General features: G+C 37.8%; 1 protein-coding gene across 3 annotated transcripts in view; it reads left to right on the forward strand.

Moving 5' to 3' along the window:
• KLHL32 (kelch like family member 32) overlaps nucleotides 1-24,544 on the forward strand; it is a 123,001-nt gene that overhangs the window by 47,431 nt on the left and 51,026 nt on the right. For all 3 annotated transcript variants that reach the window (XM_061369843.1, XM_061369844.1, XM_061369845.1), the window contains exons 4-5: nucleotides 3,626-3,733; nucleotides 14,049-14,147. In XM_061369843.1, coding sequence (XP_061225827.1) covers nucleotides 3,626-3,733; nucleotides 14,049-14,147 — 207 coding nt within the window. The remainder of the gene's footprint in view (nucleotides 1-3,625; nucleotides 3,734-14,048; nucleotides 14,148-24,544) is intronic.

Genomic DNA, 24,544 nt, shown 5'->3' on the forward strand with positions numbered 1-24,544 from the left:
AACATGTTTTACTCAGGCTGTTCTGCCCTGTAATATCAGATCTGGCACATTTTAGTGTAGTCACCCTGTTGTTGTGTGCTATTCAGTTATGAGCTTTTGCTGTCTCTTGTGTCCTGTGTTTGCAGAAGAAACCATTTTATAAAGGTACCTTTGGCTTCTGGGGGCAAAGTAGTGAAAATGCATGTAAGTTTTCTGTCTGTTATTTGTCCACCTACTTGCCACGTTACTTTGACGTCAAACTTCCAGGAGTCTGAGAGTTATTCATTTTTATTCCTTCCTTCCTTCCACCTCTTTTTTACAACTAATGAAGTGTCTGCCTGCCCCACAAAAATGAGACCATCCTAATTTGTGGCATAAACAAGTGTGGTATATTCCACAAATGGAATATATCCATTGAAATGTTTATCTTATTGCTTTGTTTTTAACGTACCCAAGGGAAAAATAGACTACTAGCCTTGCGTTAAAGGCATGACTGATGGATCTATTTAAGCTCAGAAAATCTCAGAGCACTTTCATAAATGCATCTGCAATCGGAGTTTGACAGTCCAAATGTAACTCATTCTACGGGTATTGGTGAAGTCTCAACCCAGAATTAAATGATGCACATGTTTCTACAGTTAAAACTACAATTGGCAAACTAAAGACTGAGTTTGAGCTTAATTTCTGCCCCTGATTGAACAGCCTTTTTCATGCTGGATTAAACCTTTAAACCACCAGGCTGAATAGCAAATTTGCCTGCTGGTGAAGGCAGTGTGGATCACTGAGCAGTACTAAGTTCATCTGTGTGGGAGACTGCTTTCCTGGAGGCTAATCCAGGTCAGCTGAAAGTGAAGTGGCTAAGGACCATTGCAGACCTTATCTTTCAGTCATATTCTTTGGCCTTGCACCTGCCCCCTGGAAAAAGCAAGCTGTAGCTCATACACATTATCAAGAGCTTCCACAGAATACTCAGAGGATAGTATGAGACAAAATTAGTTCCATATAGCATATGGCACACAAAACCATTGTCTTACAAATGTGATAGCCCATTGCACTATTAGACCATGCCTGTACTAGCAAATAAGATGGATAAGGGATTTTCTGGCCTTAGGAGTGATTTGCACAGCGTGGCTCATGCCCATGTGTCTAAACCTTCTCCTTTGTGCAAACAGGTTGGCTTTATCCATGTTGTTTATTGGGAACAGCCATTGCTTGGGTTATCCCCTGAACTGTAGTGAGCTATGGCTTAGGCATTCCCTAGGAGAGTGCTAATTGGCAGCAGGTCAAAGCCATGCTGGAGGCTCTGTTTGTCAAACACCATGGATGATTACAGTGACAGCGGCCTGAGCCTGCTGAGTTTACTGAGTTAGGTATAGTAATAAAACCTGTGTAAGACTATGCTGGAGTCTCTGTGTTACAATAGAAGAATAGTAAACGAAGCCTCCTAAAGGTAAAGTTAGTAAGTCTGCCAGTTCTTCACAGAAGTGATCTGTGGTCTACAGATCAGGTTGTTTTTTTGTATTTGTGAGCTTAACTGATAGTATGGGACATCAGCCCCTGATCAGTATAGAAACTTCATTAGTAACCGCTCTGTCTTGCTGATTCCTGTGTACCAATAAGTAGTGTACAGACAGTTGCTGCAGCACAGAGAATGCAGAACATGCAGGATCTTGTATCACTGAGCATTTCCAGCCTTACTCCAGGTAGTCTGTGATGGAGCAAAGTATACAGAAGGTGTGCAAATCTGCCCCTATGTAGACAGGTGTTGCTTTGAGACTTCACACTCTGTTTATGCTTTGGTGTGTGAATGGAATATTAGTCAGAAAGTTAATTTAGTATTGAAATTCTGAGAAGAAAAGCTTGTCTATTCCAGACACAAACTGCAGGTCTGCTTTTGCAAGGAGCAGGTGGCTGATAGTACCTTGCAGCTTCTGGCAAGCCCTGGAGCCTCATGGTACCTATTAGAGCTCCTTTGATACATCTAAATGACAATGCAATGTCCAACTGATTACATTTTTAATAGAATTAGAAACTGCCTGAGCTTGCTAGACTTTTTTTTCTTTCGTCCTATCTAGGTATATTTCATGAGTTTTGCATTTGTTTGATAAATCTTTTAAACTATTTGAAGCTTCTTTTCTGTTGACAGTTTGGAAGAAGACCTGGTATGACTTTCCTAAATAGAAATTGCAAAAATACAGGGAGCGACTGTGTGATAAATGTAACTTTTGCTTATACTGGATGATTTCCAGGCAACAGATTTATTATAAAATTATGGTGGTTTAGATGAACATAATAGCATTTTCAGAAGAAATTACTTTTTGCAGGAAACACTTGGTTCTTTAAAAAGGTCACCTGGGTCTAGGTGGATGCTATGTGGTAAACTGTTAAGAGGGATTAGGGCTTATTTTTTTTTTTTCCTTTAAATTCAGCAGGGCTCAGTGTACAGGCTTCACATATGAAATCCAGTGTGCTTGTTGGCTGCTTCAGTTTCTGCAGGTATCAGTCAGAGTAGAGACAGAGGGTATGTTCATAAGAAGTGTTTCTTTATGAGAGATCTCCAAGGTAAATTTTGGTTGCCTCCACAGAGGCATTAAGTTTGGCACAAAACCTACTGGGGATAAGTTTAGACTCTTTACTCATGACAGCTGGTAGAACTGTTCAGTTTGTTTGTTCACAGTTTACTGTCTAAAGACTGTGAGTGGTATATTTTGTTAAAAAACGTGTGGGAAAGTGACAAGGAATGGAGAAAAGGACTGATAAGAGGAAGGAAGGAGTGATAAGTAGGGGTACTGCAGCAGGAATGCAGGCTGAGAGGAAAGAGCAAAGGGCAAAACCAGCCATCTAAGTTTTTCAGAGATAAGAAGAAAAAAAATTGCAATGAGGATCTAGAGACTGAGTAGGGTTGTTTCAGTCCAGGAGGGCACTGAAGACTGATGATCTGGAAGGTAAGACTGGATGAAAGGACTGTGTCTCTCCTCGATGTTATTTTCAGAGAAGTTCCATAGCACCTTGTCAATCTTCAGTTTAGGTTTTATGATCTGAGAAACTGGGGCAGTAATAAGTAAGGGGAGGTTGTAAATTTAGGTGACTGCATCTCCATCCATCCTTCTTATTCAATAACTTGAGTATTATTCACATTCTGGTCTGAGACGCTTATTTGGAAATGACTGTTTATAAAAGATGCTGTAATAACTGCCCCTTGTCATAAGGGTAATTGTGTAGGGTTTATTGTTCCGTCCTACATATGACATTAAACCTAAGTATTATTTCTAGTGGTGCTTGTATAAAGTCTAGTCATTTTTTATTGAGTGATACCTTATTGTGTGACTGTTCCTATTGATTTCATCTGAATTACTTAGTTAGGAAGTATGTACATGGACCAAAGGGATTTGTTTCAGGTTTTCCACAGTAAGTTTTTTTTATTTCTTTATTGTTAAAAGGACTCAGTTGCAAGATTGATTGTTATGGGGTTAGTATTCAAAACTTGTTATAGATCTCATTCTAATTTGCAAGTCTGCTGCTATTTAAAATTCTATCCAAGGACAAATAAAGGTTAGTGGAGGTGGAAAATTCAATACTCCTCTTCTGGTATCCTGAATGGGCATTGTTTTTTTAATGGTTAGTAACATTTATTTTCTTTCCATAGGCAATGTTCAGTCTCTGCATGGTTGAAAGTGAAGCTGATGAGGTGAATTTGCATGGTGTCACAAGCCTTGGTTTAAAACAAGCCCTGGACTTTGCATATACTGGACAGGTATTGTACAGCTCTTCAAGTAAAGAGACACAAATTAAAGCAAACTGCAATAAAAACTGAAGATGACCTTTACAGAAGTACTAAAAATTGTATGCTGTTCAGTACAAGTTCTTTTGATTTAAGATATTACTTTTCATATACTGTTTGTTGGCTTGATTTCTTTGTTGTTATTTAGAGGGATTGTCGAATAAAATACTGTTTATGTGTATTGTTGCCAGCTAGTGAACCATGTAGGACTTGTGTGTCCCTTTTATGGTGGCTGGGGTGTTCATAAAACCTTAATGTGAATTGATTCTGTATGCTATATTACATGGACAGAAAGTAAAAATACCCTTGGTGGTTTTCTAATAATAAATATTTATAAACTCTACTGTGTTTGACAAATTATATAATTAAGGGGAAAAATAGTCTTATTCTCTGGACAGATGCAGTCTAAGAATCTTTGTGAATGCTTATAGGTACTGTGCATGTTTATTGTAGCATTTTTTATGATAGCAGGTTATGTATCATGTTACTTCAGGAAATGCAAAGCGATTCTCCTCCTCCCTCTTATACCCCACCAAAAGAAACAAATGTATATAGGTTCTGCCATATCTCTGCACTGCATGCTTGGACAGTGTTGCTATGTGACTTCATCTCAGTTCAGAGTTTATGGATAGTGAGTTCAAACAATTGAGCTACTTCTGCTTTGGACTCTAAAATTCTATATAACCAAACTATTTCTGGAAATATTGCTATAACAACTGAATCCATTGATGGATATTTATTTATTATCTAATTTTGAAAAGGAAAGGTTAAATCTATATTATGTTACTCTGGAAGAGTTGCTGTATTGTACAGCTTTAAGGCATCTGCTTCCATACTGTGGATTGAGTATGTGGCCTTATCATTTTTCAAAAAGAATTAGATAGAAATAAGGAAGACACTTTTTTTTTTCTTGTCTTAAAGGAGCTACTTTTTTTCACCAGCCCACACAACCGTTCTACTTTAGCATTGGCCTTAGAGATTAGCACTTGAAATTTCTGTGTTTCTGTTATGCAGATCACTTATTCAAAGATTTCTTTGATATAAATGAGAGACAGAGATATCATGCTATATTACTGAATAGGCTGAAGATCTCAGTGCATGACTTGTCATTGGTATGCTTTTTGTTTTTTCCACTTGAAAGTTTTGATAGGTCAATTATTCTGAAGAGGGAATTCCTGTTGCTAAATGGAAGTATCTTTCAAGAAGATGGATTGTAATTGATTTCTGTCTCACCCATCCTGTCTGCTGTGAATAGAGGTGTACTTCCCTATCATTCAGCCAAATTCAGAGTCTAATAAACCTGTGCAAAATAGGTTGAGAAACTTGAAAGGATGAATTTGGCTTTTATGTAAGCCAAGAATTCACACCATGTTACTTCCAGGACAGTATCCTCAGCTCACTAGTAAATATGTGCTTTCGGTCCTTTAGAGACTTTGGAGTCTTTCATTTTCAGGTATAATCTACTTTGAATAAATGAGTGTGCTCCTTCAGTTAAATACAGATCTGCATGTATGTAGAGTTGCTCATATATGTAAGGGAAAGTTTGCACTGTCCTGTCTATCAGATACACCAAGTGCTACTTTGAAGCACAGAGAAATGGGAAGGATTGTGTAGTACTTCTCTCATAAAGATGCTTTTGAAGTATATCTCAGTGATATGCAGGTCTGAGAATTTGCAGTGTCAAATTTTCCTTTGTCCTTAAAATTCTCTTCTGGCACTGGTTTTATATGTGTTGAGCATTGCTTACATACTGACTCAGGCTAACAGAATCTGGGTGAATGTTTCAAGGTGAGTGGGAGTAATCCACAAATGCTATTGATAAATAAGGGATTACTGCATGCTTACATCAGAGTCCTGAAAACAGCTGCCTTTAGTTTGAGTCTGTGAAGTCTTTCTGATGTAAGAAGCAGAAACTAAATATTTCTTATTAACCCAAAACTCACTTATGCCAATTACAACCTGATATTACTTTGAAAATGTAGGTGTCAAGACATGATCTGATGTGTCTATTTTTAACATGTTTGGACAAAGTCTTTGTCCCAGAAGTGGATATTTTTTTAGATAATGCTGTGGAACTGACAACAGTTTAGTGCCAGTCCTAAGGTATTGTCCTGGTTTGAGCTCAAACAGGTGTTGTTTTTTTTCCTCCTTCCTAGTATCTGGTGCAGTGCTGTGTTTTGGCTTTAGTCTAAGAACAATGCTGATAGCACACCAATGTTTTAGTTGTTGCTAAGTAGCATTTACTCTGATCAAGGACTTTCTGACTCTCATGGTCTGCCAGTGAGGAGGGGAAGCCAGGAGGAAGCAGAGACAGATCATGTGATCCAAAGTAGCCAAAGGAATATTCCACATCACAGACATTGTGCCCAGTGTATAAACTGGGGCAAGTCACCTGGAAGGGCAGATCGCGGCTTGGCTTGGCTTGGGTATCAGTTGGCAGGTGGCAAGTGATTGTATTGTGCATCGCTTGTGTTTATTGGTGTCGTGGTTTAAACCCAGCCAGACAGCTCGTGCACTCACTCCTAGTGAGTGGTGCCAGGCTGGAAGCAGTCAAGGCCCTCATCCGGTGTCATCCCCCCCCCCCCCAGGGGCTTCCCCCTTCCCTGCTCCTGCAGGAATGGGGAGGAGAATCGAAACAATGCAACTCCCAAGGTTGAGACAAGAACAGTCCAGCAACCAATGTACAACACAAATCACCACCGCTACCACCAACGACAACAATGACAGGAGAAAATGACAAGGGAAGAAAATACAATGCCACCCGCAGAAAAATGAGTTCGACCCAGCAGACCCCCTGTCCTTCGGGGTAACTCTCCCAGTTACCCCCCCAGGCATGACATGCTGTGCTATGGAATACTTCTTTGGTCAGTTTGGATCAGGTGTCCTGTCTTTGCTTCCTCCCGGCTTCCCCTCTTCCATGGCAGAACATGAGGCTCACAAAGTCCTGTGGGCAGTCTAAACATTTGTGCAGTAACTAAAAACATTGGTGATATCAGTGCTGTTCCCAGGCTGAAAGTCAAAAACACAGCACTGCACCAGCTACTAAGAAGGAGAAAAAAAAAGAAGACTGCTACTGCTGAACCCAGGACAATTGGGTTTTGGGTTTTTTTTAACCCCTTATCTTTTTAGTTTACTATTCTCTCCCCTTGTTATTTCCCTTATCATCATCATCATTAGTAGCAGTAGTAGTATTATATTGTACTTTATTTACTGGACTGTTCTTATCTCAAACCATGGGGTTTACATTCTTTCGATTCTTCTCTCAATCACATCTGGAGTAGGGAGGGGAAGAAGAAGGGAGCGAGTTGAATGGCTGTGTGGTGCTGAGTTACCAGCTGGCTTTAAAATACAATATCCATGTCTAACAAGATAAATATTCAGTTTGAACTTTCTTCTCTATTTCTTTGATACTTTGCTAAACTTGCATCCAGTTTGAAGTGTAGTAGCTCAAATATAACTTTCTATGTAAAATAATCTATTGGAGACATCTGGTGGAAATACTTCATATTGCATGATGGCAATTTTGGATGCCTGCAGTTTTTTTAGTTATTAAAATGAAGAAATGTTATTTTTAGTATGGCATTGTAATCTGAAATGAGACAGCCATCCTTGCTTGGTTTTTTTCGTTGTGTTGTTTTGGTTTTTTTTGTAGGTTTTTTTTTCCTTTGGTGTTTTTTTGTGGGTTGGTTTGTTTGTTGGTTTGTTTGTGGTTTTTTTTCCTTTTCCTTTGAAATATGCCTGAGGACTGAAAATACAAACTTCATCTTCCTGTCTGCTTATGCAGACAGTGCCTTACCATAATTACTGCTGGAAATATTTTGCTTTTAAGGGAAAATTGATTGTCCAATAGAAGAAAATATTGTTGTAAAGCTCAAGTTAAATATAATTAATATCATAATTCAACTGAATTGAGCCAGTACTATGGTCCATAATCATCACAAAGACTTAAATGTTAGCATGGAAATAAATACTGAGTAACAAAAGGAATAGCAGCAGAATTCGGTTTTGTTCTATGTGTGTAGGCTCTCGGTAATACTCTAATATGAAATCTTTGGCAAAAAATATCATAAATACATTCCCTCTTGGCTATAGGCATTTTACCACATAATCCTCATATTTGGTACTCAGAGATACTACTCTTTTCCTGTCATAGTTGACTCTTTACCTGTTGTAGTTGGCATATCCTTTCTTCATAAAAGAGGTTTAAGGTGATTCTCTTACTTTACAATTGACAGCAGTAACACCAGGCCAGATTCTCAGTGACTAGATTGCTCACCCTTCCCTCTCACAGGGATATTTTACAGGTGTCAGATTATGTATTGGAAGGGAGATGGATGATGTACAGTTAATACAGAACTCTATATTTCATATTATTAATATAGAGAAACAGTTCTTGGTGAAAAGTTTAGACCTCACAATTTCTTCTGTCAAAATAAGTCTTAACCACTGGCTCAGAGTGTTGTGGACACTGTTACCTGCTCATTTTGACTATTTCTGGGGGGGGGGGGGGGGTTAGCTTTTCTGTTCCCAAGAGAGAAAATCTAATTTGGAGGAATGAGATAGGCCCTAAATGGGTCCGTGTAGTTGAGTGGTAAGTCGCTCATCATTGTAAGAAAAGGTGCTTTTGATCAAAGGAAAACCTTTAGGCATCTAAAAAGTTTCAGTGCTGAAAACAGGCTTTTATAAACTTTAAGTGTTGGGGGACTAAGTAATTCAAACTGAAATTTTGAGCCTTCTGAGTTTAGATGAGGCTTTTGAATTCCTCCTCAAATTTAGGTCCAGCAAACTACATCATTTATGTTGATCTCATATACATATGCAAAATCTAAGTGCTAACCATTGTTGGAATCAGCTGACAGGCACTTTGTCATAGTTTCAAGAAAGAATTGTGCAAGAACACTGGATTTAATTTGCAGTAGATGATAATGATTCTAATTCAACAAAAATACAAATACACAGTCGGGGTCCTGTGTATACCAAAATGTTTTGCTGACTTGAACTTTTCTTCTTTGTAATTATATTCTATCATATGTCTTTATGGTAATAGAAATATTTTGCATTTAGCTAGAATTTTTATTTGAGGACTTCAAAATGCATTAAAAAAACCCAAGTAATTGCTTTCATCTGTTATATCATAGACAAGAAATTGTTTGGGGAAAAATAAATTTCTAAAGACAAGCACAGCAAGCCAACAGCTTTATTAGGGCTTAATACCAAGTTCTGACCAAGTCCTGGCTGGTCTCTCTTTTTCTAAACCATAATATCTTGTTTCTTTACTAATAGAAATTGTTTTCTTAAAGTTATAAAATTATTCTAAATTACCAAAGCTGAAAAGAAAGAATCAGAGAGGCAGCCTCCCCAGGGAAGTGGTCATGGCACTAAGCCTGTTACTTCAGGTTTGTATCTGGACAATGCTCTCAGCTGTATGGTTTAGTTTTAGGTAGTCCTGCAAGGAGCGCAGAGTTGGACTCTATAATCCTTAAGGGTGCCTTTGAATTCAAGATATTCTATGATTTATATGCTGTGCATTTAATACAGATTTTCATTTGGTTTTCTGGAAAAATATTATGACATATCAAAGAAATGCTTTTCAGGATTCCTTCTGGTATTAACTAGTGAGACATCTGGATTTTATAGCAAGTGCTATCAAACATTACAAATCAGGCCTTTGGGCAGTTGCCTGCAGCAGACTAGAACATTCTTCCCCTGCTCACACTTTTCTGAAACAACACTTCTCAATGCGCAAGGAACTCAAGATTCCACTGAAGCCAAATAAACAGGGAGATGGGCAGAAGAGCTAACTGGTTGCCAGTGAAATGCAGTTTAAATTGCTCTAAAAGAAAAGGTTTTTTTTGATTGCTCTGAAGCACACAGAATGGTCTCCAGCAGGGAAAAACAAGTGGTACTTTTCTTAGATGCCTGTCTCATCGGAAATGCTGATCACTGCAAGTGGAGTCGGGAAGGTATTTTCTTTTGCATCAGACTGGCAGGAATTTTAGATATTTTTTTTCTTCTTTCTGTGTTAAATTCCATAGGGTTTACTTTCTAGAACTTTCTGACATGACAATATGTATTTTCTTACTGTCATAGCATAATGCAAGTTTACTTTTAATATCAATCGTGCCACCACCTCACTTATTCCATGGCCCCACAAACAGCTGAGAAGGAAATAGAGGTATTTAAATGAATAGCTGTAATGAAGGCGATAGAAATACCTCTTCCATTATTCCATCTTTGGGCACACAGTTTATCCTCCTTGGGCCTAAAGTAGCTTTAGCTTAGTGTCTTTAAAAGTGTTTGGATGAAATACAATGCCCTGCAATATACAGGGAATAGATTAAATAATCTAATTGTTATTTCTAGATAGAAAACTTGTGAAACTTCATAGAGGTGATAGTTAATCTGGACTGTAGTTAATCAGGCTCTAAGTTTCTTTGTTGGAAGGGACAGCTGCAGGAGTTTCACTCTCTTGTCCATTACTGCCCTCTTTGCTATGACCTTACAATTTTTCTGTTGTCTTGTACTGGTTTGTTGGTTGTAGGAGAGCAAGAGGCATTAAAAGAGATGATATTCTCAGTCTGGGCAGTGTGAATGTGAGGCATGAGTAGCTGTCCTTGAGGAAGGAGAGTGGCTTATACATAGTTCCTAGCCCAAGAGGTCATAGCTGCTAGTTTCTCTGCGTTTCCAGGAAGTCTCCCAAAGAAAACTGATTGGAGAGGCAAGATGTGCGATCCCAGTTAATCTTTTCCATGCTTATCCAGACCCCAAAGATATACTGGGTTAGAGGGGATGCAGGGAGAGTTGGGAAAGGAAGAGGGAAATCTTGGGGGAAGGAGTAATGCGTTCCAGTTTTAGACCTGCTAACTGTGGGTAGTTGTACAGGGGAGAGTACAGGGGAGAGTGTATCTGTGACCTTTGACCATGGGGCAGAATATACAATTCCCATTTTTGCCTCAGAATTGTGATTCAGAAACTCAGGTTTAATTTGCAAAAGTTTCTAGTTCTTGCATTCATCTTGCAGCTTTCCTCAGTATCTCAAAGCATAAATGATGCATTTCCAGATAGATGTAAATCATATGTTTAAGAATTGTGGATCTAAGAAATTGTTTAATCTGACTTGCTGGCTCTTGTGAACTCAGCATTCTATTGCAAAGAAACACCAAATTACCACATTTTTGCATCCTTTCTATCCCTTAGTCTATGGATTTGACCACAAGAGGGAGTGAACTGGATTTAGTGCATGCTATCTGAAGGGGGTTTGGGAGGATGGGGTGTAGAATGGCTGCCTTGAAGAACAGGATTCCTGATTGAAAACAGTTATTGTGAGGGAGGATAAAAATAGCTTGACAAAGGAAATCAGTTTGGAAACAAACAGCATATCAGACCTGGTGGCTTGGGATAATAAGTTACTCAGACTAACTGCAAGACATGCCCATTGCATGCAGGGAGGTGTTGAGCTGATTTTCTTGGGTAGCATTCATGGGTCAGAGAAAAGCTGAGAGCATAATGAAAATTAACCCTTCAGAAATAACGGTTGATTAGAAGACTGATTGTAAAATGCAGCCAGGTGCAATACCTGAATTGCCACTTATTAGTTTTAATATAAATCTAGCAGAGAAACTGGTCTGAAGAGTGCATGTGTCATACAAAGCACATCCTTCACTGGTGAAGATTGCAAAATTCGTCTGAAGTTGTTGATGGTTCCATATTATTCTTTCTGCCCTAATAACTATCCCTTGTAACCTTTGGGTTAAGGATGGAGTAGGGAAAATTATTAAGCTTCTCTCTCAAGTTTACACATTAATAATTTGTGATGAATTTTTAAAGTGTGAATCCAAAGTACATCTTGCTTTCCCTCTTCTTAATTTTCTGCAGGTATCACACTGAAGACCTCAGAGCTATTTCTTTGAGGGTTAGACAAACAGGAGAGTCAGTCACTGTGTGAACTTGTGTGAATATGGTGGTATTTATGTGCATTTACTGTTAAAATTCAGCTGGTTGGCCTATATAGCATATAAACAGCTATGCTGGTAATTATTAAAAATCAAGTAATTGATTAATGTATGGAAAATAAGAGCTATAGAATAATTGTTAATTATCCCAGTTTCGATAGAAAAGAGGCTTGAAGTATTTTCTTCCTTCTTTACTTACTTTTCTTTTTTTTGAGGGTTTCCCCAGCATGCAGTTTGCTGGTGGTGAGCTAATTCATAAACATAAATGTGTATCGAATAAATACTCAGTTCCATTTAAGAGAAAGTCTTAGGAAGAGACAGATTTTTCTCAGTTATCTTGGCAAAGACAAAGGTGAGTATGTTATCTCAGCACAAAAAGTATTGCATGGGCATAGGGAAGCTGTAAGAAGTGGAAAAACATCTAAGAAATGTCTGTCACCTTGAAATGAACTTCTTTTGCTGACTTTGCGCAAATCAAATACACCTCTGGTTAGTAACCAGTCACCCTCCTTGTCTCTTGTCCTAACTCTCATCTCATAATGTTACTGGTATTATTTGTAAATGGATTGGTGTAGCTTTAAAATACATTAATATCATCACAGTTAAATATAGTTTGTCTGTGCCTTCAAGGTAGTAATCTGCTTAGGGTTCTGATTCTTTTCATGTTGCGTCTTTGACAATGCTAAGCTGGTGGCCGGCAGTTAGTAAGTAATATGACATTGGATGACAATTTCCTTAGTGTAAATGATATCTGAATAACAAGTACTGCAAGGTCTAAAACAGCTTGTTTCATCATTCTGACCTTGAATTCTCACTTGGAATTATTTTACGGTGCTGTTCTTTTTTTCAATATACCTCTTGGAGATATTTTTGTAATTGAAATCCTCTCTAGCTTTCCATTTGAACTGCCACTCATCATGCATAGCAACCTCATTAGCACCATCCAAAAACTCAGATTGTGCTGGCACTGGTTCTCAGTTACATTAAGATCCTTACATGTCTTTCTGACTAGATAAAGAACTTTTATACAGTATGTAAATTACATATATGTTCACTTAAAACCTAGTATGACTATATATAGTGATTTGTATGAGGTTTAAGCATTTCATACACTGACAGGACTCAATGTAAATGAGTTCTGATATAAAAAAAGAATCAATCCTTTCTTGCTTGTTTCTAATATATCCATGATGTCAAAGATACTTTGTGGTTTTGCTTGAGGAAGCGAATACTTGTGTGTTTTTTTTTTATTTTAATTTCTCTCAGAAACAGCCTAATTGCAAACGATGCAGTGTCTTCCCTTTTGTTTGCCATCCTCCCTGTTCCACTGCATTTGAGACATATAAATGATACATGAGATTAAACCAAATTGTGTGGGCAGAAGAGAAAGCAGCTGAAAAAAAAAAAAAAAAAGGCATCTTTACTTCCCTGTGGAGCAGTGAGAGACTGACCTCATGTGGTGTGAAACCAGTGTTGCCAGGCGAAGTACAACAAGGATAAAGCTGAATAAACTGAGTGTCTTTGAAAAATTAATTTTTCTCATGCATTTCTGACTTGTGGATGTTGCACCACTTGTATTTAAATACAACATTAATTTGGATAGTTTGTAATGTGATTGCTGATAAGTTGACTTTCATGTCCTGAAAGGGATGCTCTAACAAGCTGACCTTGAGACAGCAGACCAGGCGCTGAGGCCCAATTATCCTGGCTGTGCCTGTGCGTGATTTTAATTGAAATGAGTAGGAGTTTCGTGCGAGCAAGTGCCAGAATAATAGGTCTTGGTTTCTAAGCCCTTTCTGGCACTTCCCCAGCAGTATGCTCACTCTGTGCTATCACAGCCTTGCTCTGAAAATGAACACAGTGGTTAGGAAAATTAGGAAGTGGCACCATGCAGAATGGAAAGGGTGTTCCTACTCTATATATATATTTTTACAAGCATGAATAATACTAATAGTGGAGGCTTCTGAGTCAATTCTGTTGACCTGATTCGTATATATAGAAGCATCCAGGTGTATGGATAACAAAAGGAGGTTGTGTTATTTTGAAAATTCTCCTTTATAAATAAATAACAGGCATTTACTTTTAAAAAATGTAGCAGTTAATGTGGTTTATGGGCCCTCACGGGACCATCTGCTTAAAAATCCTTTGGGTAATTCAGGTGAACTTTGCAGGATGGGAACTCCATCCCCATCCTGCAAAGACTTCTCCATATGCTTAATTGTGTTCTTTCTGTTCTTTTATGTTAACTTACATGTCTGAAATAACAAAGGCCTGTTAGTATTTTCTACATGTACTCTGAGTTCTACATGGCAAACCTTCCATTTTCTTCTTTACAGATCCTCTTGGAACCAGGGGTGATACAGGATGTCCTAGCAGCTGGGAGTCATTTGCAGCTGCTGGAGCTTCTCAGTTTGTGCTCTCACTATCTCATTCAGGTGAGGCTTCTCTGCCTTATTATCAGCCAGTTCTGTTTGGTAAACATTTGTTTGAAGTTTAATCTCAGTAGGAGAGTATTAGTACCATACCTGGTGTAACCTAAATGGCAGTAAATGGATTTCAGGGGACGTGAATTTTGAATGTAATTTGATGATCAGTTTGTGATAGATGCTTTCTCTTCCCATCCATTTTGTCCATTTGAGTTCTGAAAACAAGGATGGTCCACTGATGATGCACATGGGAATTTGATTTCCTCCTTTACCAGAGAATTTACTTTCTTCTGCCTCAGTTTACCAAATCTTAAATGTTTCCCTACTGCAGTCATGTGTGTTGTGAAGCATTCAGATACATATGTGTTCACAAGAGAATATTGATGCATGTTCAAGGGCACTACCTATCACAGAAGGGGTAGACCTTATTACAATGGCACCTTATGCTTAACCTCCCCCCCCAATTCTGATAATATTATCAATATTAGGGCTGTTATTATGAAGCACAAAATCTGGCTCCAGCGAACTGATCTTTTGTACTTGGATTGTATAGGAGATGGCTCATGATGGTAGCAACAGCATAACTTTGAGGTTAATCTATGAAAAGCCTTATTTTTTAAAAAGGCAATAGCAGTTCTACAGAACTGTTTCCTTTCCATTGTAATTTTTCAGTATCGTTTCTGAAATAAGGTGCATTTGGCTGTATCTGTGCAACAGTTGGGCATGGAAGTGCATGTCAGCACAATCCTCTCTGTATGCACTTGCCTTCCAATAGCATAACTGCCTTTGAACACTCAATGAGTGTGTTTGGCAGCACACTGAGCTACTGAGTACCCTAGCATGCAGGATCTCATGTTAAGAGCTCCAGGATGTACTTGAAGGCTCTGTGTCTTAGAGAGAAAGAATCTGTTCTTTGAGTGTCAGCCTTAAGGAAGTCTTCAAAATGTGTGTTCAGTATGGTGGTATGAATATGTGCACTGTAAATTGATTAAACAGTTAAAAGAGCTGGCAATTTGTTTCAGTTTGTTTTCAAGAATGCGTGAAGGGATTTATTTTTTCTGAGAAAATAGACATGGAATGGAATGGGAAACATGGTTGGTTTGAGAAATATGAGATGCCAGAAAAGCCACAAAACCATTTGGCCTACCAGTTGTCAGGCAGGTGTGGGAAGAGAAAAGAAAGAAGGTGCAATGAGAAAGAAAATACAAGCCTAACGCTTATAGTCATTACAGTGTATTTAATTCCTCCCTAAATAGTGTGAGCATATCTCTGCTGCTTACATGCAATGTCTTTGTCAGAAATTAAACCAAAGAGACCATTGCAGCAAAGAATCTAGGGGAAGTGTTAAAGAGTAGGGAAGAATCTGAGTATTGTAGTGCTGGTGAGATAGGGACATGAGAGGGTTCTAGGAAAGGACCAGGTATATGCCCACCTTAAGTTGTTGTGCTGTCTTCTGCCATGACCTATGCTGAGTAACCTCTGGTATTTGCAGATTTTCCTTTAGCACCACCTTAATACTTCTAATCCTGAAATTACTGCAGTGGAAATACAGACAACTGTAGAATTAACAGTGCTTTGGATCTTGCCCATGATGTGCAAGCCATAGTCAAGTATTTAGGAACAGACTACTAGTTAACTTAAAACAAAACCAACGAACCAAACAAAAACAAACCAACCACCCCTGAAAACAAAGCCCCCAAAACCCGCAATCAAATCAAAACAAAGAGTCAACCACAAAACCACACCCTCCCTTCTCCCCCCAAAAAGCCAAACAAAACCAACCAAACAATAAACCCCAACAAAAACAGGGTGAACAAACATTGCTGTCAGATGGACAGTAAAAATTCTCTGGAAGTGACAGTCAACATGATTACACAAATAGCATGCAAGAGCTCTGTTGTACTTCAAGTAGCCTGCCAAGATAGGGTAACTGGAGCTACACTGGTATAAGAACGAAGAGGAAGTGGGACCCAGTGTCCAGATTTACAGTGGTGGAGGTAGGGAATAAGGAGGAGAGTATGTCTTGGGAGACAGAGCAGTGGTAGTTTTGGAGAGTATTTTTGAATCATGATCTTTTTTTGTAAGGCATCAAAACTTCATGGACATCTGTGGGATGACTGTAACTTACATCATATCAGTCACTAGACTGCATTTTACTCTTTTTGCAGTATTTTTAATACCAGATTCATCACAACAAGGCATATCTGCAGGCAGATTTGCGGTCTAAATAGATCACAGTAAGAATTAATGTCTTGTTCTGCAAAGTTGCAGTCCATGCAATTCAACCCCGAATAGTTGTGTAAGCTTTGTTAGCAGAGGTCAACAAGGTACCATACATAACGACGGTGATATCTTTTAGGGTTCAAATTAATTATATGAAATATCTGTTCATTTTCTACGTACTATTGGTTAATTTAAAAAGTATTTATAGCTTTATTTTAGTACTATCTAAAAATAATATCAAAGTAGCTAAAGAAGGCTTCCCTTGTAGTCACTTATGCTTCCTGCGGTTGGTAACTGGAGTGTCTTGTCAGCCCCCATGCTATGATAAAGATGCTGGTAAGAGAATAATGTTTGCCCTTTCTCTTCTTTCTGATGAACCTGAGTGCAGCAGAGTTCTTCATTTACTGTACTAGTTAATTTCTTTCTTGCTGTTTTGAGTTGTTCAGGTATCATGAACTTAGTTTAGCATAAATTCAGGAAATACAGTATATGGAATCTGGCTGTTATTTATTATTGTTGCATAATGACAACACAGAACTTTCAATGTATTAGGATTGTTTAGGACCAGGCTTTTCCTGTATAATAGTGCTGTTCCTATTAGAGCTCGTTCCAGCTCTTCTCTTTCACTAGATGTTCCAGCTTGTCAGCTTTTTGGAGCTCAAGACAGTTTCATCTCTTCTTGCTACTTTTATCTGGGGCCTGTAATTATTCTATGGATTTTAGTAAGACTTTTTTTTTTTTTTTCTGCAAATGCAGTTGGTACAGCTCATACGCATATCAATTTGAAGACATATTGGTAGTCTGTGAGGTTCCAAAGTAGATTGCATTGATCTAATCCATTGAAGGTGGTGGTTGAAGTGTCTAATTGTTGAAGGTGATTTGCAGTGCGCTGGGGCAGATTCATTTCCAGCCAATGCTGCCTTTCATATTCACTGATCTTTAAGGACTTTCATCTCAGCTCTCTCAGAATGAACAAGTTGTTATTTTGACTGTAAGACAGGTTCTCCCTTATGGACCAACCAGCTTAGAGCACTCAATAAAATGTCAGTAACAAATAGTTTGCATCACTATTTTTATTTTTATGAAGAGTTTTTGATCAAAGTAAAGACAGAAAAAAAGAGAGGGAACATTCTTTCTTCCCACCCAATTAAGTAATATTGATTTCCAAGATGTTTATGATAGCAGGATGCAATGGAGGTTTCTGGCAACACTGCTAATTTATTAAATGCATTTTATCATCTATAAACTTCACATTACCAAATGTTCTGTAGCATCTAATGTTGATTCCATTTTCTCACTGGAAAACTTCTCATTTTGGCTTGAAAATTTACTGGGTTTTATTTTAAAACAATTGTAGATCATATTTTCTCTACTTGCCAACAAGAGGAATGCCCAAGCATCCCTTACTTTAGGTCTAAATTCCAGCTTTGTGTTTCACAGGCTTCCTCACTTGCTTCAACAGTGTCATATCTTGAATTACGATTACTCCCCGGCCTTTGCTGTTTGGAGGGGGCTTGTTTTTAGCTTCACTTGTAGAGGGGAATGTTTTTTTGAAGCATGCTGACGTATTTTGTTTGAGTCGCATACATATTCATGACTCTCTCCGATCATGTCATCTGCATAACTTTCAGGTACTTTAAACACTGAAATAAGGCGTGAAATCTCATACATCTGTCTCAACCTAAACAAACAATAAGACAGTATGATTGTTCTTAGCTGTATTGCTGCTGCATAGGTGTGGAAAAGTTAAGCTGAAGACTTGAGTTTTGTGTGTCTTGAATTGCACTAAGGTCTGTGATTGCGCATAGCATTTGCTTGCAGAGTGCAGATCCAGTTCTCTAAAACCTTTTTTCTTAGTTCCTCTTCCAGCTCAGACTGTTTGTCTGTTTTAGCTGAGGTTTTTCAAAGGAGGCTAATGCAGACAGTTGCAGCCAACAGGTAGATTCTGAAATATAATTGGAACAGGTTATTGGAATGTCTTGTTTCCTTTTTGGAAGAAGTTTTAGCCTTTAGAGTTCCAGTGGACTGCAACTGTCCTACTATTTGGACTTTGAAAGGGCAGGAGAAAGCTAGTTGAAGGTGTTGAATGTGATGGAGACCCAAGAATGGACTTAAATTGAGGTAGTTTGGTTGTTGATTGTTGGTGACCTATTTTGTACTTTAAAGCTTGTAAATGTTTTTCTGAAGGGTACATGACAACTTTATTCTTATGCAAGAGAAGAAATGTGTTAAAAGATTCATTCAGAACATAGAAATGTTTGTTTGAACATGTCTGAGTTATATAACTGGCAGTAGATGTAAGAAATTTTGTCTATTTCCTCAGCTATTTGTGTATTCAGTAACAAAGAGAGACACAAACTGCAAATTATTTCAACAGTCAGAGTCTTAATAATGAGGGAATACTATTGAGAATATGCATTTTCAATGAAACTACCTTCCAGTGATCAACATCAACTCAATATTGTGTGAGTGTAGCTTTAGTAATCAGATCTTAAAACTAAAGGCTGATTTTCACTGGCATTCAGGGATCTGGGACTATATTTGAAATCTTAAAGCTAAGTGATTTTTCCGTGTTTTCTGAAATCCAGTATTATTGTTTTCAGTGGAGTTCTATATACAGCCTGAGTTACATTCAAGGTAATAAGGTGACAGGTGTGAGTGAGGGGTTTAAAGCTGCAGAACTGCCCAAAGCAATGCACTCATTTCTGAGAGGCAGGGCATTGCAGGATTGTTAGCATTTACCCCTATAAATTTCTGCTGATTTTGTGAAAAACAAAATAAATTCACATGTTGGACAGAGTCTGGGGTATCATTTATATTGATTGTTTGGACAGTTGCATATTTTAAATGCAGCCTTATTACAAGGGATGTTAGCTGACTGCCCTTGTACTCAATGGCTGGAATTCATTTCCTATTCTCACAGCAGCTAGGAGCAGCAAGTACAGTAGACATAAGCAGCAACTCTGATTGCCATTAAAGTTACTCTGATTGTTAAAAATTGCTCTGGGGATCATAAATGGTTTTGTGTCAGTGGAAGCTGAAAGTTTTACGCCGATTTTCCTGTTAATTTTAACTGCATTAAGTTCCCTGCTAATTCATAATTGTACTGTATTACCTTTTAGAGTAAATAGAACTCAGCCACAGGTATAGCTGCCTCTTGCTACTGATGTCAGTTGTAGTGTCTTTAAAGAGGGCTAATTTAAGATGAAAAGGATATTTTTAGGTGGGTGATTAAGATGAGCTTGAAAAAAATCCAGCACTCTATAGCAGCAGTCAGTTGGAATTTTCTTGGAACTGCCTCTGTATTGTATGCTCTGGATTCTTGTACACAGAAGCAGACAGCATGATCAGCCTTAGAATGCAAAAATTAGATTAATCAACCCTCAAATGATAAAATAAAACCTCCTGGAATAATTCTTGGTAGTAAGTGAAGCAGGCAAATTGTCTTGGGTAGGGGCATTTGATTTTTAACCTTCTACTGTAATGGTCAATTTAGGCTTATGAAACAAGAATTTTTATAGTGCATGAACACCTAATGATTCGGATCTTTTCTTTTACTAATTTTAAACTATTTGAATGTGTTTATAGATTGAAGTATGTTACTGATTTTAAAAGGAAAAAGCTACAAATGAACCTGCCTGTGGATCTAAAAGTAGTGTGCATGGTTTAGAGAGTTTCAAAGCTTTTTTTTTTTTTTTAATGTGACGTCTCCATTTGGACAGTGCCAACAACACAGTCCCTACTTTCACTAAGATGCACTCTTTCAGAGATGAATTAATTCTTACACCTGAGATTGAGAGCATCACCTTTGCATTGCTAGATGCCCCGGTTCAGTTGGGATTTTAGCTCCTGGGTTTTTAATATAGAGCAAATTAAACTGCTGGAAAAAAAATAATCTAAAGGTCATGTAGCAACCCAGGCTTGCCTTTTTTAACTAATACTGAGTTTCTAATCGAAGTACACACATGCACACTCTCCAGCCCTCCACTCCTCCAGAATTAGAGTGGTGTTTTATAAAGCCACCACTATCAAACTTGAGTCTACCAACTTTATCCCATGGTGGAAAGAGGGACCTTCCCATACTAAGAATACAAAGTAGACAGAAATAACGTCATCTTGCATTTTCCTGGTTTTCAGTTCTATGTAGCTAGTCAGTTATTGGCGTGCTAGCCTGCTGATTTTTGAAGGAGCATGTTTTGTCAGCTGTCAAGTCATTGAGCTATTGACAGACATTAGAAAAGTTTTTGTATAAAGCTCAAAAAATAACTTCAGGAATTTATTTCCTCTCTTTAACATACAGATACGCTAAATTACAGAGATACAAGTTTATATATATATATATATACACATATATATAACATGAATGCAGTACTGAGGATTTCAAATTAGAGTGTCACTTAGGGAAAAAAAATTATGGGGGTTTTCTCCATTTTTTCTGTTGGCGCCAATGAGGAGCTTAAAAATTGTAAACCACATCACCTTAAATCCCATTCTTACTGTAACCCACTTGCTGCTATTTAGCTGCAATGCGATAGTGGATATTCTGCTCCTGGGGTGTTAACTCTTAAAGAAAGTGGTGCAACTATCATGAGGAACTTGCTGACTTTGTGTGTGTGTTCTGCTTTTCGTAATGAAGTAATAATTGATAAAACCGAATTGGAACTGCTGATGGATGTGTGAAGAATGAGACTGCAGTATCAAAGTTTATTGTTGCTGGCACGTTTAAAGCTTCCAAGCTGCTTAGTTATTTGTATGGATACACATTGCTGGTCTTCTGCATGAATCACAGGAGGGGTGAGAAGCTGAGAAGAGGTAGACACTGCTACATCTTCTTCTCTTTGCAGTTCCTGTCAGGAAAGGAGAGCAGCTTATGGTGTGTGTTTCTAAATAGGAACAAAGAAGCAGGACTGCTTCCCTGTTTCCCTCCCTGCCCTTCTCATGTTGTCTTTCTAGCCAATATGGCCTTCCTTACCTGACCTTTTCTGTCCCTGAGCCCTTGAAAGATTCCTGCCTTGAATCTTTCTAGTATTTTTATAAAGTTGTAAAGAGAGGCTGATGAATCCCAGAATGCTTAGTGCACAAAATTCTTCTTTGGTTTTATTACCATCTGATCAATACTAATGTTTTATGTTCCTCTGTCCCTCCTCCCCCCCAATGTCTTTGGCTTTTAATTCCCCTTACTAATTGAGGTAGTTTAGATGCATGATCCCCAGAAATGGCAGTATTTGTAATTGGGTAGTGCAGCCCTCCTTAACCGCTGATGTCCTCAGCGACATGCCCTGTTAGCAGTCTGGCAGGAAAACGTTTGATTGCACGAGATGAAACCCAAAAGACTGAACAGGACTTGAAATGAGGCAGTCGAGCCCTTCCTCCCTAGGAGTGGGCAGCAGGTGGCACTGTGAGTCCATAACAGTTTGAGCAGATAAATTCCAGGGAAAATCAGAAAAAATGAGAAGAAAAATTATTTATTTTTACTCCGTATTAGTCTTCTGACCTAATCAGTAAAAAAGTCATTATTCACACAACACTGGGCAATATGCATTGTAATTTTTAACAAATAATAGGAAACTGTTAATGTTTTCACAGGAAATACAGTTCTGTCTTTTGCAGCAATGGTCATTTATCACTGCACTTTGTGAAATCACTCATTTGTTCTAATTTGAATGTAAATGACTCTAAGGTTTTACAAATAAGGTGACAGACTCACATAAATGTAATTGCAGGGTTCATCTCTCTCTTTTTATATATCACTCATTAAGTTATGAATTAAATACATCGTATTAAACCAGGGGCATGTCCAATGATGATATTGTAATGGCAAATTACTCTATGCTATTAGAGGTGTATTTTTTATTCATGGACATTAATTTGTCATTAAGCGGCATTAGTTTAGCACTTTTATGTGGAAGACGTGACCTGAAAGAGGAGACTTACAGCTCTAATGTGAAAGAACAGGAATACAGGCACCAGATAATACGGAGCATTTTTATTTTTTTATGTCCTGTAAAGAAGCAGAGGGACATTTTATTTAATTTTGCTTTGATCTAAAGCAGTTCTAGTTGTGTTAAGCCATTTTAGCAAAGGTATTTCTGAAACATGTAAATGCTTTGGCTATAAAGTATTTATCAATGTGGGAAAAGCCAGAATGTTAAGTACCACATAGTGACTATAAATCATTTGTAACCTGTGAACCTGAAGAGAACACTGGTCCTGAAGTGAGTTACAATCTGATTTTATCTCATAAGTATTACTGTGGTAGGGAGTTAATTGTCCATCTTGTTGGCATAGCCAAAATAAACTTCTTTTTTTTTTAATTTCCTTATAATTGTGAAGTTACCTCCTCTATACTTTATATTTTTAAACATTTTATTATTTTCATGAGAATCAATTTCAGGTTGGAAATGTTAAGCAGGGGGAGAATCTTAAGAAAATGAATGAGAAAATGTATTATTTGATGGAATTTGAGAGGCAACTCAGCACTTGAAATATTAAACTGAGGAAAATAGTGCTCCATCTTTAAAAGCTATTAAAAAGACCCAGTAAATTTTATTTTAATTTTACAATCAGTTTAATAGATGAGACTGTCCTTTCAAAACTTGGTTAGCTATCGAAGTTCATACACCCCCAGTTTGGCAGTGTTTGCAATTTAGACTTTTCCATAGTGATCTCTTAGCAGCAGTTAGTGAAAACAGCATTTTTGCACTTTCCATCATCTGTGTTTTTTTTGCACAACTGCATCAGAGTAGGCTTTGCCAGGGAGCCAGTATTTTGCTATAGAATTGTGATGTAGATTAATTCTATTAAAAACAAAATACCCTGTCCAGGGTATTGAATAGGTTTTGAGCCCCAAATGAATATAAACATATATATGCTGTCTTACTGAGTCTTCAGCCAATATGTAATCAGAGTTTTCAAAGTTATAAATTGGCATCATTCATGTCACTAATTCTAAAAATTAAAAGGTACAAACCTAAAGATTAGTGGTATCAACAACTTTATTAATGATCAATAATGTCCTTCAAGTGTGTTATTCCAAACTGAATAATATTTGCAACTTTATTCACTTTTTTTTCCTGTGTAATCTATTCTAAACAGCTGTTTATTAATTTGGAGGAAGTTGCTGCTAGATTTCTCATCTGTTTCAACAGTGTCTTACAGAATTTGTGATATCTGCCACAGAGTACGTTTAGCTGCGTAAGGTGGCACTGGATCCTGGATGACTGAAACCAGGACTTTTATTTGTGATTCAGTGGGAACTGAGCTGGTAATGCATGGATTTTTCTCTACCGTAATGCTTATAGGAACTGTCATGTCCCTCTGGATTAGAGGGGTAGTAGTATTTTGTCTGGACTTGCTCTGCAGTATCACCTTCGTTGTGAAAGTGGCCAGACCCACTCAAAGGAGGTTTTTTTTTCTAAATTCAGTTTCAGTGTTTTCTTCTTGTTTACTATAAGCCACGTGTTCTAATTATATATGCAAAAGGCCTCAAATTTGCATCTCAAATGAGCATGTTTTTCATGGGGAAAGTACTGTAGTAACCTCAGGTATGTTTAGCCCCCAGAATACAGTGGGATAGGAATTCCCACTGTCTTGAAATGGAGTAGTGCAGACATGGAAAAAGCTAGGGGACAAGCCCAGTGTCACACACCAGGCATGAAATCAGTGTTTGCGTGCTTATATTTTGGTTTTGCCTGCCTCACAATATTTTTACTCATATTTGCAGCATTACCATCTTCATAGGCCACTGAAGTATGCAGAAAGTATTTGTATACAATAGTGATGTCAAGGACACCCAGAGTGATACTGAGTGTTTGCTATAACTACACTTGAAAGTATTTCACTACCTAGATACTGTTGTGAGTCTTAACTTGCATGTGTATTTTACACCACTGGTGAAAAGTCCTAATGAAGTTCTGGACTTGTATAGCACCATTCAGCCCTGGACCAAAAGCTGAACAGGCTATTGGAACTTTTTGAAAAGGAATGAAAGTAGCAGCAAAAATTATCAGTGTGTGTGGCGAATATTTCAGAGTGGGGGGGAAAAGAAGCAACATTAGATATATGTGGTAAGCTGTTGTCAGTGTTTTGCTTTTAGGTGTGTGGTTAAAATCTTTGAAATTTGGATGTTTCAGTAACACTTACTAAAATTTGTATTTGAAAATAAAAAAACTACACTGATTTTT

The sequence above is a fragment of the Neopsephotus bourkii genome, unplaced genomic scaffold (genome assembly GCF_033783945.1).
Source record: "Neopsephotus bourkii isolate Nb327-2 ecotype Australia unplaced genomic scaffold, CSIRO-AGI_Nbou_v1 NB_1511, whole genome shotgun sequence".
Lineage (NCBI taxonomy): Eukaryota > Metazoa > Chordata > Aves > Psittaciformes > Psittacidae > Neopsephotus > Neopsephotus bourkii.